This window comes from Limulus polyphemus, unplaced genomic scaffold (assembly GCF_000517525.1).
Source record: "Limulus polyphemus unplaced genomic scaffold, Limulus_polyphemus-2.1.2 Scaffold21, whole genome shotgun sequence".
NCBI lineage: Eukaryota > Metazoa > Arthropoda > Merostomata > Xiphosura > Limulidae > Limulus > Limulus polyphemus.
In genome coordinates, this window is record NW_013665631.1 from 884723 (window position 1) to 900903 (window position 16181).

The 16181-nt window shown below is 32.9% G+C and overlaps 1 protein-coding gene across 2 annotated transcripts in view; it reads left to right on the forward strand.

Annotated features, from left to right (window-relative positions):
* The first annotated feature begins 2130 nt into the window (after window positions 1-2130).
* Window positions 2131-16181, forward strand: part of LOC106458229 (protein FAM60A-like) — a 27803-nt gene continuing 13752 nt past the window's right edge. The window contains exons 1-5 of one of the 2 annotated variants that reach the window (XM_022384567.1): window positions 2131-2213; window positions 8160-8410; window positions 13289-13442; window positions 13859-14105; window positions 14524-14611. In XM_022384567.1, coding sequence (XP_022240275.1) covers window positions 8183-8410; window positions 13289-13442; window positions 13859-14105; window positions 14524-14530 — 636 coding nt within the window. In that variant the 5' untranslated portion in view covers window positions 2131-2213; window positions 8160-8182 and the 3' untranslated portion in view covers window positions 14531-14611. Of the gene's footprint in view, window positions 2214-8159; window positions 8411-13288; window positions 13443-13858; window positions 14106-14523; window positions 14612-16181 lie in introns of those variants that run through there. The other variant, XM_013917708.2, reaches the window with a different exon arrangement.

Here is a 16181-nt window from a genome sequence, read left to right on the forward strand (position 1 = left end):
GCGTTATAATGTTACGGTCAATCCCACTATTCGTTGTTAAAAGAGTAGCCCAAGAGTTGGCGGTGGGTGGTGGTGACTAGCTGCCTTCCCTCTAGTCTTACACTGCTGAATTAGGGACGGCTAGCGCAGATAGCCCTCGTGTAGCTTTGCGCGAAATTCAAAACAAACAAACATTACTTTAGAATGCTACGTTTTTCTGTAATGCAACAATTGCCTCATAATTTATTCGTATGAATGATGTGAAAACGTAGCCAAAAGAGAAGTCGTTCATTTATATCAACTCGTTTATAATCGATGATCCACTTTACCTCACACCTTATTCCGTTGTAAACACTCTCTCAAATTAAATTTGTTAAAAAGTCATATTCTAAAAATTATCAATTATAAGGTAAAGAGAACTTATATAAAATGCTTTAAAAACACCACTAACTGCACAATTTGGTATCGAGAAAGTGTTTTTTATTGGTCACTTCCTTTTATTTGGGGAAATATATAGATATTTCCTTAGATAGTAGAGTCATGCTTGTCCAGAGAACGTGGAAAGAGCATCGGTATAATTATCCTAAAAGACAGTTCGTATGACTTTTGTTCGTGATTTTTAGTCATTTTCGTAACAGTAATCAAATTGTGATGTTGGATGATGAGCACTAATGCAAACACACATAAATGTATTCGCATTTTGTGTACTATTTTTGGAATTATTATTAACCTTATTAAGGCTGTTGACCTAGTATAGAGATTTCGGACTAACTTCCATCTTCTGATATGGCTGAACTGTGTAAGATATATTAATGTCGAAAATAACTTTAATAGCGAAAAATATTTTTATACCAAACTGATGATTCAGTGCATTTCAATCACTATAAGTTTATTTTCTTGGTTTATTCGTTTTTATTAAGTACTTTTACTTAATTGGTTTCACATAATATTTATAATTATTTTATAAATTACATTTTAAATTATTCTAGTTCTGAATTACAAGTTAAGTATCGAAGAAATACAAAATATTGGAGGTTGATATTTTCATTTGTTGAAAGTAATGTTTTTATCAACTACGTTTGCATGTCAAATAAGCATTCCACAATGGTTAACGCGTTAACGTGCCAGATGATGGATCTCCGAGTCAAAAAAACAAACAAACAAACAAAAAAAAAACACTTTAATACCGTGAGTATATTATAAGTGTGAAAGTCAAATCACACTATTCAGTTAGACAAGAATACTCCAACAGTTGGCTGTAGGTGCTGTTAACTAGCTGTATATTCTCTTAGTCTATCAGTTTAAAACAAGTGCAATCACAGAGATTGCAAGCGTTTATATTGGATAACGTCCAATTTCACCTTCGAAAACTCAGATAATCCTTCTCAGATCCAGAATGATCAACGATCCAGATCATTTTTGAAGTGTGATGAGGAGTCTCAACTTTGATATACCCATGAAATTTGATACAAATCCGATCACACTTTACAGAGTTATTAACCCAAAACCGCAAAAATGCCATATCTCCCCATTATAAAACGTGTTTCAAAGTGATCCATAAACGGATCCGGACCAAAATGGGGGAGGACTGTCCCATACTAACTTCCCATCTTGTGTAAAATATTCGTGTACATCGGTTTATTAGTTTTCGAGATACGCTTGCGGAAACACAAACAAACAGAATCATACACACAATGCCCTCGCCCCCCCCTCTCTTCAAGGGGGGTAAGATAATTAGAGACGGTTAACAGAAGTAGCTCCAAATTTTTTAGTGCAAATATAAAAAATAACCACAGAAATGTCATGAAATAAATCACCAAAATGAGCTTAAATTAACAACACCTAAGAAACACACCACGTTTTCATTCGCCAGAAACGTTTTGTAACAGTTATTCATGTGTGTGTGTTGTAAATTTATGCATTTATTTCTTGGATCTTTAATGCAACACATTTAATTTTGATTACTTTTATATATCAGTCTCTGTATATACGAAATTTTAATTACACCGAGGGAATTTTGTTTCTTGATTGTTATGTGAAAAATTGTACCTAGATCAACGTCGAGGTTTCTCCCCCCTTCGTTAAAAGTCGGAATGGCCGTGTTTTAAGTTTACACAGCGAAAAGCGGAACGCATTCACGTGTCTGTTGTCTGTCTATTGGTGGGGGTTTGGAGGATTTTGTTGCACTTGAGCAGTCTAAGGTGAATTTGTATAAAGCAGCCTTGATCATAGTTGTAAGTGAAAAAAATATAATATTTCAAATATTACTTATATTATTCATATATTAACTAAAACCTATCGTATACGGTGATTATTACTAAGATATTTAAGCGTAGACCTTCAGACTGTAAGTGTTATGAAGTTATCTTTCTAGATTTAGGTCAGTGCCCTTGGCCAGATTTCAGCCGCCATTAGGCTACTTTTGTGTAGGAAGCTTGTATTATTTATATAATATACTTTAAGTTAAGTTAAAATAGCGTATATTTTAAATAGATAGGCATTTTTTAAAACTCGCATTTCATTAACTTAAACGTGAAATTTTGCTGCTGATGACAGTGAATGATGTTAAGATGATGTGATGTTAATAATCGAAAGTGGTATATTTTTCATAAGCTTAAGAAAATGAAAAGTTATAATCTATTTAACATTCACAACACTAACTTACTATGTAGCAGTCGTATAGGGAATTAGCTTATGCCATTTCCGTTTTTAAAGTTTATAGTTTTTTTTTCTGTCCTACAGGAATGATGGAAATAATTTCTAATCAATTAGAAGTAATACTATAAAGTATAATAGCTATAAGTTTCATTTAAGACTTCAACTTCCAAGCTATTTAATGTTTTGAAATGGTAAGAGTAATCAATTTAAAGTTTTTAAACCATTAATACAATGAATTAGACTTCCTGTCCAGGCACACCAGGAAGTTTGAAAGCTAGAACAAACATTTCTGGTCCTTGATTTATTATCTCCTCCTTCATAATGCCAGGTATCTTTGCAATCCATGGATGCATTATAACAATCTTTTCATCAACTTGTTTATTTACTTTTCACTACAACAGATTTCATTTTGACAGGGTGATATGTGAAAGAATTTTGACACCCTTGTCTCCCACTATATACATTATAGTCATCTCTAACTCTGCACTGGTGGGGTTACCTTCTGCACCATGTTCTCACATTTAAAATGTTTAAACTAAATGCATGAAATTTGGAATACATTTTCTACATATGTAGTTTGTATGTTTATTTTTCACTATATTGAAAACCATGTTATGTAATAAAGTGTAGTATTTGGCCTGCAGCATAAGAGTAGATACACATCAGTCTCAAGGCACTTTAGGGAATTTGCAATGTCCTCCACATGTTTTATTTATTCATTAAGGAATGATAGATTTTTTTACATACTGTCTACCTCATTTTATTCATTCGTAAAGCAATGCTATTTTTTTGTACATGCTGACTACATCAAGGTTACCTTTATTTACATCTTTTACCTCGAGTGTTGTATCACATCTGCCTCTTATAGACATGGTGTTAATGATAGCTTCATACTGCTCTCATTGGGTTTCTTTGCTGAGTCTTGTATGGATGAAATCCTAGTCCCAAGGTAGCTGAATCTCAATCCAAAACATAAATATTTTTTTGCTACATAACAAGACTATACTTGATCATTTAACATCTTTCTACTCTGTTTCTCATGCTGTAGAATTTTCATGCAGAGTGGCAAGATTAATGGTTCACTTTTCTTAAGGATTTATAATTTGAGTCTCCAACAAAGTGGATGAAATGACTTTTTTTCACATAGTGATACAAGAGGCATAATATCCTTTATGTCCATCCATCATAAACATATTTTTCTGCTATTTCTTTGAAGTTGGTGGTTTAATTTTATCAGCCTTTCCAGGCACTGAACAGTGCATGAATCACTCAACAGATGTTCTCATTCCTGAGTTATGGCTCTTTAAATTTGATTTCAGTTTTTTATCATGGTTTCTCATCCTTGAGACCTAGGGTCTTAGGATATGTATTGAGTAATTCAGGCTTTGGCACAATACTTTTCTTAACCTTTGAGTACCTGTAGTCTCAGTTTGTTATTAAATGAAACTTATTTTCTTCTCTTTCATTAACTAAGAGATATTATGACATTCCTGTTAGTTAGTTATTCAGATACTGATTTCAGAGGAATGTTTTTTTATCTTAATCCCAAGAACAATTTGGATGTAGACTAATAATCTAAGGGCGGTAATTTTCTCTTCTATTACCATACTATAATAACTGGGGAGATAATAAATTAGGTCAAAATTGTATTTTATACCTGTCACAATTTATATTGTTCATCATGCTTCTGCTTGTAAGAGCCATCTGCTTCTGTCTTTGTTTTGTGGCTGAAAACCTGTTGCATGTATAGAAACTCACTTTTCAAATCTCATAAAATGAGATACTTATGTCTTCAGTTTCATAGTCTAGGATGCCTTTTGAAGGAAAATCTACAGGGTAATACCTGAAAGAATTTTGATACCCTTGTCTCTCACTGTATACATTATAGTCATCTTTAACCCTGTTTGGACTGGTGGGGTTACCTTCTGCTCCCCGTACTCACACTTAAAATATTTAAACTAAATGCATGAAATTTGGAATACATTTTCTATATATATATATATGTAGTTTGAGCTTGAAAACAAATTACATAATTTGATTTAGTATTTGTATCATATTTTTTTGCTTTCAATTTCTGGAAATTTTGATTTTAAATAGTGTTGGAGTTTATTTTTATTGTATGAGTAAAATCTATAAATGTGTTAGTAGTTATTTTTTTTAAAATAAAACTATAATGCATATTTCTGTGATCTAATAATGGCATATAATATTCTCTTATCTGTTTATACAAGCTCTTATATAAAAAGAAAGTAGCTATTCAAAAATATAAAAAAAATATATAAATAAAAGTCGATTTCTTTAAAAATGTTATTGGTAAGAAAATTATATTTTTATACATATCTAGTTAGGTTTAACTTTCTATTTTTTTTTTTAAATTTTCACCAATTATTTATTTGTTGTTTATCTTTACCTGTTGAAGCAGCTTAGGAACAGTAGAAGTGTTAACTGGTAGAAACACAGCCTGCAGTCGCATTCTTCGCCTACACTGATATTGACGATATTTTTTCCAACTATGTTTTTTTGTTGAAGCTCAATTTCTTTCTAATAATTGTAGTTTGTTTTTATAATTTTATAGTAACTGGGGTGTTTTTGTACTTGAATGTATTGTTTGAGTAATAATTACCAATACACACAGATATAAAAGAAAAAAAAAGTTTTCTGTCATATGAATAGTATGCACTTGTAGAACTCCTAGCTTACCACATTCCTATAGTTTTAAAACACAACAAAAAAGTTATCATAAATGACAGAAAATATTGTAAAAAAATAAAATTAAAAAGTCTCAAGTTTATGGCTTGTTCCTAAGTTTTGTAAACTTCACATTAGAATTCTTTGTTTTCTACTCGGAGAACGTTTGCTAGTCGATTTTCTCAGAAACCAAAGTGTTATTTACTGTACCATGATATATAGACAAAAATAATTTCTATGCAGTCATGGTATAACTACTGGTATTCTATCCTGTTTAAAGGCCAAGATTTATTAGTCACTGTCCAACTTACTTGCTGTGGCATCGTAAAAAAGCTTTCAACATGGGGTTCTTGAAAATAGTCATTGAGAAGAAAGTCATGTGAGAAACAAAACTTTGGATAAATCCATTTCTTAGGGATGCCGGGGTCTGGGATGGGCATAACAACTCTAAAAAAGTGTGTGAAGGTTTTGTTTACAGTCCGTACCTATTCCAATTGTACAGAGATTAATGCTGAAGTATATTTTAACACCTGCCACTTGAGCCAACCCAGCATCTTTAATTACTGAGCCTAAGATGGTCAACAGGTGGGGTCATTTCAGAAACTAGTGATTTTAAGGTTATTTCAATAGAATAAGTTTGGCCCAACTTCTAAAACAAAAAAAAAAAACAACTAAATATTAATGAAAATATAACATGATGAAATATATTGATTATATTATGGTGCTACCATATTGAGCATTATACCATCCTTATAATTACTCTTCATTACAGAAATGGAATTTTTAAGTTGAGAATTGCAAGTGAATTCTTCTTGTAATGCATCTGCTTCAACACTGCTTTTTAGGCTTTACTGTGCTGTTAGTTTTACAAAATATTGAAACTAATGATTTCTTATATATGATTCCAATCCCCCATTTTGAATATAATGATACTATTATGCCTGTTTTGTTTTTTTATTATTATGTTTTTGATGTTCATACAGTAATCAATTGACAAATCTCCTATTCAGTGGTATGCAAGATTGACTGGGATATCTTTGAATAAGTTCTTCCCTCATTTGACCTGGATCGACAGTTTAGCTTAATTGCTACTCATAAACCATCACATTCACAACCACATCTAGAACATTTCAAGCGTGTTTCATTGCTACATTGTTTTACTTTACATTTACAAGTTAACTTCTCCATGTTTGCTCTCATGGTCTTGGGTTAGGTCATAGGTCTAGTTCAGTGACCTAGACTTTGAACATAGTGCCAAGTGTCTTCTTTTTGTCTAGTCAAAACAACCCATAACTTTCCAAATGATTTTTTCTTTAGATCCATATCAAGATACTGGACTGGCTTGTGTGGCAGGTGTTAAGTTTTCTTTGCAAATTACACAAAATACATTTTGAATAGTTAAATTTCAATTCTGAAATATCTTTCAGTAAAAACAATTGTTGAAATACAGTTAGAATTACTATTTTTACCAAAATTGTGAAATATCTTATGCAAGTGTGCACTTTCAACCCTAGAGAGCTGCCCACCAGCCCTGATAAGGGTGATTGCTGACAAATATTACCTTAGTTGGTTTTAGCCATGTAGGTTTTTTTTTTTTCTCTCATTGCTGCAATTTCTTATTTATGGGTAGTCTGGCATGTCTCCTGAATACTTTCCACGTTGAATCACTTCCTTGTTCTCTTTCCTGTGTTTTTGGAAAGGAATTAAAAGTACTCTTTCCTAAGGAGACTTTAGCCACACAAAAAGTGGCCAGCAATTAGTGGATGACAAGCTGTTGGGTGTACAGAATCTTCGAAATTCTCAAGATCTGACTACAATATCCTAAGATGTAGGTTGGTACCATAGCTACCAGTCAATGAAACTTGGTCTTCCACATTGCTGTCTTTGACATTTTTTAAGAGTGGCAAGTTCTTCCCTAGGAGTAATAGGCCATTTGCTTCTTCCAATATCCACATCTGTGTGGGGATTCTAATGTAACTCTACAACAGTAGAGGGAAAATGTATATGGAATAAATATTTTATAGTAGCAATAAAATAAAATAGAATAACAAAATAACAAAGACAACTTTTCTATCACCTCCTCCTGTTATTCCAAAAATAAGGTTTGTGGAGAAAATGTAGCAGAAGATATTGTGTAAATCACTTAAATGCAAAGAATATGTGGTACATGGTCATTGGGCAATTCAGATAGCATGAAAACATATGACCAGATGTGAAAATCTTATATAATGAAATATATGATAATACAGGTTGCAAAATGAAAAGGGTTATTTATAGAAAAAGGACTTATAAGCTTAAATCTTGACAAAACCAATGGAAATAGCATGTTAGTATTATAGTTTCTTTTTAATATTTAATTCTGAAATATTAGTTTTAAACCGTATTATATGTGCATGTATTACAACGAGGCATAGTATTCAAGGTGAGAAGTACATATAACTTATAGTATATGTGCCTAAATGAAAATTGAGGTTCATGTTTTATGTTTTGAAAGATAATTTGCACAATATTATTCAATAGTTTATCAGTTAAGTTTTAAAACAAAGACCAAAATTATAGACAGCCATTTACTTCTTTGAGTTCACCCATTCGTCAAAATTTAATTTTAGAACTTTGTATGGATGTGCTTATTCAGCAAACATTGAAAATGTAAACTGACAGTATACATTATTTTATCATAGGGCAAACTGTGCTACATATTTAAATATGTCAAAGAAGTGGTTTCTCAATGCTATGTATGTACGTGTACTTTAATAATTTGAAACTGTTTTCTACATGTGCAGTGGATACTTGTTTGGTACTATTCATTGTTGGTATTTTTGTCTATATTTTAGCTGTATTTCTAGATCACCTCACCATGTTTAGTTTTCATAAACCAAAGATTTACCGATCTGCAAATGGCTGCTGTATCTGTAAGGCCAAATCTTCCAGCTCAAGATTTACTGACAGCAAGAAATATGAATCAGAGTTTGAAAAGTGTTTCTGTATTAAAGAAAGACGATCGGGTGAAATCTGTAATGCTTGTGTTTTACTGGTGAAAAGATGGAAAAAATTACCTGTAGGAACTAACAGAGATTGGAGCCATGTAAGTACCAAAATTATTGGTAGCATATAAGAAAAATAACTTGATGCTTTGTAACATTTGTTACAGATTATTTAAAACAAAAGTTGCAACTAGTTTAAATCAAGATATTTCCACAAAAAGTATTTTACATAGTATGAAATTGAATGTACAATAAGCTTGCTTATTAAATACTGTTCACAGACATCAAAATCCCAGTGATTTATTATTATTAATATACTCACATTATGAATTTAAAACAGGAAAGAATTATAAATCATTCTTACTGTGTTCTTCTAATAAATAACATTTTAGTCTCTTCATTGGTCATTGCATTAGCATTCCAAAGTAACTTACTTGTGTTTATAGAAATTTATAAGTACGTGTTGTATATATATATATATATATATATATGATTCTTTTGAAGCATCAGTTACAGTATTATAACATGCTTGAGAGCACATCTATAGATTATTAAAAATTGACCTCATCCCCTGAAAGAAAGGCTAAAGACTAAAACTTTGGTGGGTTTTCACATAAAATTTATTGAGCCAAATTATTGACATATCCTATTTCCTCTCATTTTCTAAACAAGACGGAATTATAGCTGCAGCACTCGATTCTTTTAGACATAATTAGAGTAAATTAATTTATGAGACCTTTTTTTTTTCCTTTTTATTAGCCATATCATTTGCACTTGCAATACCAATCATGATATTCAACTTTATTACTCACCGGAGCCTGCAGTATGGTATGACTCGACAAACTGCACGAACGTTTTACTGTCAATCAAAGCGAAAACTTCACTCCCTCCACTACTTGCATTTTATTTGATATATTATTCATAACAAGGTAGTTTCTGTAGGTTGGTCCAGTGTTTATGTTCCCCAATGGTTTTCCCTTTACTGTGGTACACAATACAAATTTAAATTGTGAGAGCATGTCGGCCAAAGGGATACAGAATAGTGGCTGTGGATTTTGGTGATTTTCTGAGCGCACCACAGTCATTTTGAAAAATATGGCGACAATTTCTGCTGTGGCAGCTGTGAATTTCCTACTCTAGTGAGGTTTTACTGAGGTTATTTTAATTATGCAACTTTATAATCAATGTATGTCAGTGAAATTAGCATTATAACATACGTTACAATTCAATGTTTTTATATTACCTACTGTATTGCCCCTACATTATTGCCTCCATGGGCATTGCAAACTGCAAAAGTGAGGGTAGCTAGTTGTAGTAGTTCTGGATATGTTAGATTACTATTGCTGTCACACAAGTTTTATAAAAAATACTGGGAGGGGGCAATAATTAGAAAGGGGGCTTTATTTAAGAGCAATATATGTTTTAATTCTTTTATTCCTAAATAAACTTTTAAAAAAACTAATCTTCGATTTTGTTATCCCATGATTCAGAAACATCTTCAATTTCGGTCTCTGTGACTTAAGTAATTCTTGTACACTGGATGTCATGTCTAGACAGAAACAGGCTAATTACTCTCTTTACATCTGTTTAAACATCCTTCTTTCAAGCTCCAAGAAAGAAAAAAATATATCTTTGGGAACTCTTGACAAAAGCCCCCCCCCCCCCACCACACACACTTTCTGCGTGTAGTCATGCTATTTTGCACCCAACTCTATTTGTCTAGACATTTATATTAAATAGAAATAGCTAATTTTAAACTACAATCTCCCAATGGTTATTATCAAATTAGTGCACAAATTCCTAACAAAGTACATCAAAATGCTCTTAGCTTTGTTGCCACTTTTGTCCTCACTAGCACTTAGCATTGTTTGTCACTTAGAAATATGTTAGTTACATACAGTTAAATTAACAAAATCTTAACAATTATTGGGAATATACATTAAGAAAGCTCTGTTATTGTATTGTTGAACCGTGTATCATTTTCCATATGAGAGCAATACTCTATGGGCACATCCAGAAACCAAAGGTTTAAGAGGTTGTAGAGGTTATGTAAATTAATTTGTAAACTGGAAAATGGACAATAGTATTTTTATTCTTCATACAAGCATCACCTTGCACTCCAACTTGTCGTGGAGTTTGAGTCAGACCTGTCTTTGTTGTTTCTTAGAAAATATCTTTTAGTACACAACTTTATTAACACGCATGATTTTTTGTTTGCGACAGACTTGTGCTGTTTACTAAAAGCTTGTCACTTTTCTTGGAGATATATGCAGTAAATTCAGAATTATAGTCAACATTACTTCAACAATACAGGGTCACCACAATAGGCTGACCCCATGCACATTCAGTTAAACATTTTTGGCATTGTTATTTTTATATTAAAAATCTGAAATTCCAAAACAGTACCTCACTTCCTCACACAGATAGTTTCTAAAAAGATTTGCAAGCCACCAGCCTTATGAAAACTCCTACCTAATCTCATGTGTACTTGTGCTTCTACATGATGATGTCATTGTGCAGTAGAACCCTCCATCAATAGGAGTGTAACACACCTCTATGCACAGTGACTCCCTCTATATTTGTGCTTGTGAATCTTTGTTTTTTTCCTGAGTACTGTAGTGCACTGATGTGTTTTTGAGTTTGCTGAGATTTGCGATTCTTTTCAAAATTTTTCGAGTTTCAATATTTACTTGATTGAGTTTATTCATGAATTCACAATTTAATGGTAATTTTTTTTAAAAGCAGATTTGACTGAATAATCTCCTCAAACAGTCCAGATGAATGTCATTTCTGCTGGAAGTTCTTTTACTGTGGAAGACATGAAGCCCATCTTCCATCGTGTGGTGGGATCCATTATGGAGCTGGGACTTCTTGCTCCCATCCCACTGACTGCTCTTCCTCTATTTCATCCCTGAAACTGATGAGGACAAATTTGAGCTCCAATTTCTACCTCGAGGTTTGCACGCTACCTAATGAATGACTTTCTTCACCTTATTTTCATGTATATTTGGTGAATAAAACTTTCTCCCAAACCCCTTCTTGCTATATCGCTTCTCTACACTCATTCAGTACCAGACAAACTCCTATACTCTGTCTGGGTCATTTGTTGTTTGTCATGCTCTTCCTCGTTAACCCTATCACGACAAGCCTAGTGTTGCTCTCCATGGTATAGTTAACCAAAATCTGCATCTAGCCAGAATAACAGAAAGACCTCATGCCATCTGCCTTGGTTCTAGAAGTTCCCACTGTGAGATGGGGTGTTCTGCAAGACCACTTGAAGTTTCCTCATGGTATCTATCAATCAGTATATATTTTCATGTTCGATACAGATTATACCCATTCTATGGACTATCATGGGGAAAAAAGCCAGCACCAGAGTGGTGTTTCTGTCCATTTTTCTTGCTATTCCACCTGCCGTTGCAACCTGTTTAGGGCTTTTCTGCCTCTTCTATTCTCATACATGAGTAGAGAGTATATCCTGGATGAGATGAGATCTCCTATGGGTCTGTCCCGATGGAATCCCTCAATCAGGTGTTCCACCTCAAGGATTCTTTTGGATGCTTTCTAAAGAGAGAGCTCAAGTTAATTTTGAACAAGTCCCTCAACCATCTTAGCATGGGATTCTAGCTATTCTGCGTGAAGAGGTGTGTGTGTGTTCGTTTGGAAGTTAATATTTTCTTTATCCTGAAAATGTATTTCCTATACAAACCTCCGCACACATTCTTGACCATCATACCCACTTTTCTGGTGCATATTTATTTATTTTCTTCTCAAAAAATGAGGATTCACAAGCACAATATAGAGGGGAGTCATTGCTCATGGAGGTGTGTTACATTCTTATTGCTGGAGGGTTCTGCTGCATGATTATGTCATCATGCAGTGGTGCAATTTCACATGGTTTCACACAAGATTAGGTAGGAATTTTCACAAGGCTGGTGGCTTGCAAATCTTCTTTGCAGATTGTGCAAACTCAAGAGGAAAGAGGCTATTCTTGTGTGTGGAGTTATCTATTGGAACTGCATTTTCAGATAATGAAAATGTTAAGCTGAATTTGACATTAGCAACTTTGAATCTGTAGGCCAAATAAATCAAAAGCATTGTGAGAATGAATTAATTTATAACATAATTCATTAAATAAAAAGTTTCTCTTCTATTGGTTATAAATAATGTTTTATCAAACTTTGGAGAGAATTATTGACATTTTTTGAAGGACAGTATGTGATAGGAAGGTGTCGTATGTGGGTTTGATTTTCTGGTTTATATCTCTGTATGTAAATAAAGATAATTGGAGGGTATAAAATTATTGTCTTACAGTCTTTTGGTATAGATATTTCTAATCAGCATTAAAACTCAGAAGCTGAAATAGGGGTGGAAAAAATGTCTAAATTGAACAATTCTGAGGAAACAAGTGTTGCATGATATAGAAAATTGAAGATTGAGATTTTAAGTATTTCCTTTTGAAATTAAGAAATTAAACTTGTGATAGTTTAATTAACTACATTTTGATGGTAAGTTTATTGATATGCAATGGTAATAAAGTAGTTTAATTAAATATTGCCCATGCTCACTTTTACCTATCTATATCTAGATGATTAATCAATATAATCCATTACCTATGAGCAATGATTACATTGATTAGTGTCAGATAAGCCAATTGAAATTACGATTAAGTTGATTGTTGTGAAAATAATTGGCTAATTGAGATTAAAATAGGTTGGAATGCATCATTTGACAGTATGCTAAACAAAGATCATAGAATTTTATTGGAGGTTGAAAAGTACTTTTCTATTCATTGCTTTAATTAATCTATAGTAATTAAATATGCATAAACATATTTTAAAATTACATTTGATGGAAAACTTGGCTGTTCAATAGCATAATTTTTTGTACTTGTATATTCAGTACTTAGTATTTTGAGGATTTTATAAAGTTAGGTTAATAATACCTTAGAACTGTCTTATTTTATGCATTTTGATTAGGTGGTTGATGCCCGGGCAGGTCCAGGAACTAAATCTGTTAACAAAGCTAAAGCCAAGGCATCTAAGAGATTACAGAAGAAACATAAAACTAAAAAAACAAATGAAAAAATGGAACATGCAAGCTCTCCTGGTAGCTTTTCTGATGATATGATAGGTAAGATCAGAGTAATGTGTGTATCATTAACTGATTCATATTCTAATTACATGCATGTTGTTGGTTAATCATGTGTGTGTGTGTGTGTGTGTGTATAAACATATATTATTGTAATTCAGAATATGGTACAAGTTATAAAGTATAAGTATTTTAATATACATGCTTTTGTTTATACTGTGTTCAATATAGAGGACTCATGTATTGCTACTCTCTTCCTGCATTTCTTAAACACTTTTCTTAGTGTCTGTCAACACAGGGTGATATGTTTTATTTATTAGTGATCTTGCACATTTCAGATCAGAAACATAGCCTATGCAAAGAAATTTTGTTTCACCATTAATTTGTTTTTGATTTTTGTTTTCTGGTACATGTATATCTAACTAAGAATTTTTGATGTATGCACTATTTACTTCTAGGTGGGGATGACAGTCTGAGTGAAGCCTCGAGCCTTTCTTTTTCTCACAGTCGTGCCCCTAGTCCTTCCCCAAGTAGCACGTCTGAGGATTCTGGAATTTTGGAAGAACCATACGAGTCTGAAATAGTTGACAATGGAAGGTCTACACATAGTCGCACACAAGTAGATACCATACGCCATACAAAAATGAAGCTGTCACCAGAGGCTTCTCGTATCTCATCCTTTTTGGACATGAACTTTTGGAGAAAGTATGTGCATTTGTTGTTAAGTATTGGGGTACATTTCTATTTTCAGTTTTTTATGCATATTTGTATTATATTTAAGTGTGTTATAGAAAAAGCTAATACCAGTATTTAGTTGAGCTGCAGTGTTTGAGGTTTTTGGAATTTGAAAACACATTTTTATAGAAAACAAAACATATGAAGGTCTCTGATTCACATTCTTATTTCCTAAAATCAAGCTTTGAGTATGTTCTGCTCTCTTGGATAACTTCATCTTATTTCAGGAAAATATTTGCTCAGCAGGTTACATAATTGGAAGAATATCATGTTAGCTATAATGGGTCTGTTTATTATAACAGTAGTCTGAACATGAAACTTGTGATGTTAATGCTTAGCCACATTTCAAGGGCCCTGATTCATATTTTTACACTTTTAACTTTTACAGTACATGAAAAAGCACTGCCCTACTGATCAAGGGAATTTATATTTGGATGGAAACTTCCTAACTGTTGGTCTGGTTGCATCCATCAGAGGAACACTTGGAATACAATCTGGATGCAGATGTGGGAGGGTGGAGCATATTTGGTAGTTAGTAACATTTGTTCCATTTGAGTGATAATTGCTGTTCACAGTGAGAAAATTCTTACTGTTGAATGAGGCTTTGTTTTAGGAATTGCTTAGCAATTGGCTGAACCTTACACATCATAATTATATGTGCACTGTTTGCAAAATTGGTGAAAATAATGAGTGATACTGTATATTAACCCTACTTAAAAAAAAAGACAAACTGATTACTACTTGTTTCAGTTATATTAAAGGGCAATATGTTTATGATCAGTAAAATTATTAATAATATAAAAATGTTCTTACACTTTTGCATCTGCACATTTTGAATTCTTGGTTATCAAAAGCTGTTTCATTACACAAATATTATATAAAAATGATTTAATTTAGAAAGAAATCACTGGCAGCATAAACATAATTATTACAGGGATCGTAATAAGGATTTTATGTATGTTAAGTGAAAAAGTTCTTAACTTTGAAATCAGATAATTTTGCTTTGAATAAAATTCCTGAAACTGTTTAATGCAAAAGGCACATGCTTTACAGTTACACTCCTTCTTAAAATGAATGGATCTTCTTTGTGTAATGAGTAGCGCCCAGGTGGGCTTAATTGTTGGAGTTTCAATTAAAACTACTCGTTACACCTAATTTATTTATTGGAGGATTTGTCGTGACGAGTGGAGCCACAAGTCGCTAACTCAAAGAAGTTTACGGTTTGACTAAAGAAATTGAGTCTCAGGCCAAGTGTGAACACTCAAAATAACATTTATTTAACATTAACAACTTCTCAAAAACATTACACACTTTAAACATTCAGAGATGAAAGTCTTCCGGATATATCCGGAAATCGGGATATTTCTAAAAAATCCTGAAAACCTCCGTTTTTTTTCCGGAGAAACACATTTTTTAAAATTATTTATCGGATTTTGGTGTTCCATGACATAGATAAGCGTTTATGCAATCGCGCGGTTTGTTTACATTCGGCGACAGGGCGCCGCCATTTTGTAGTCTCGCAATGCTTGCTGGCGTGTACGAGACCTTGTATGCTTATAATGCAAACTTCGTGTCATGTGAACGAGATTTTATCTCAAACGTGCTTTAGAAAACGCAGTCATTCTTTTGTGTACCTTTCTATTGAGCGAGACAATTGAAGAACCTTAACTATTCAAAGGTGTTTACCGAAGCGATAATAGATCAAATGAAATGTACAAACAAGTAGATAGGTCGGCGGATATCCGTAGCATAGAAGGAATGGTAAAGAACAAGTTCAAATGGTCGTGGCTGGAGGAAAAGGATGTAAATGGTGACTTTTTATCGGACTTTGCGAGGAAAGTGGACAGGCCAGGATATGCAGTATGCACGTGGTTAGTAAATTTTACTTTATAGATCTATTAACCCGATGATTACCGGCTACTAACTTTCTTAGTAGGCAATGCAAGTCTTGCTATGATGAATTCAATTCATTCATACCTGATGATGACAAAACATTGTCGAAACGTTGTACATTTGCTGTTATGTTGAACTTATATTAAAGTTTTT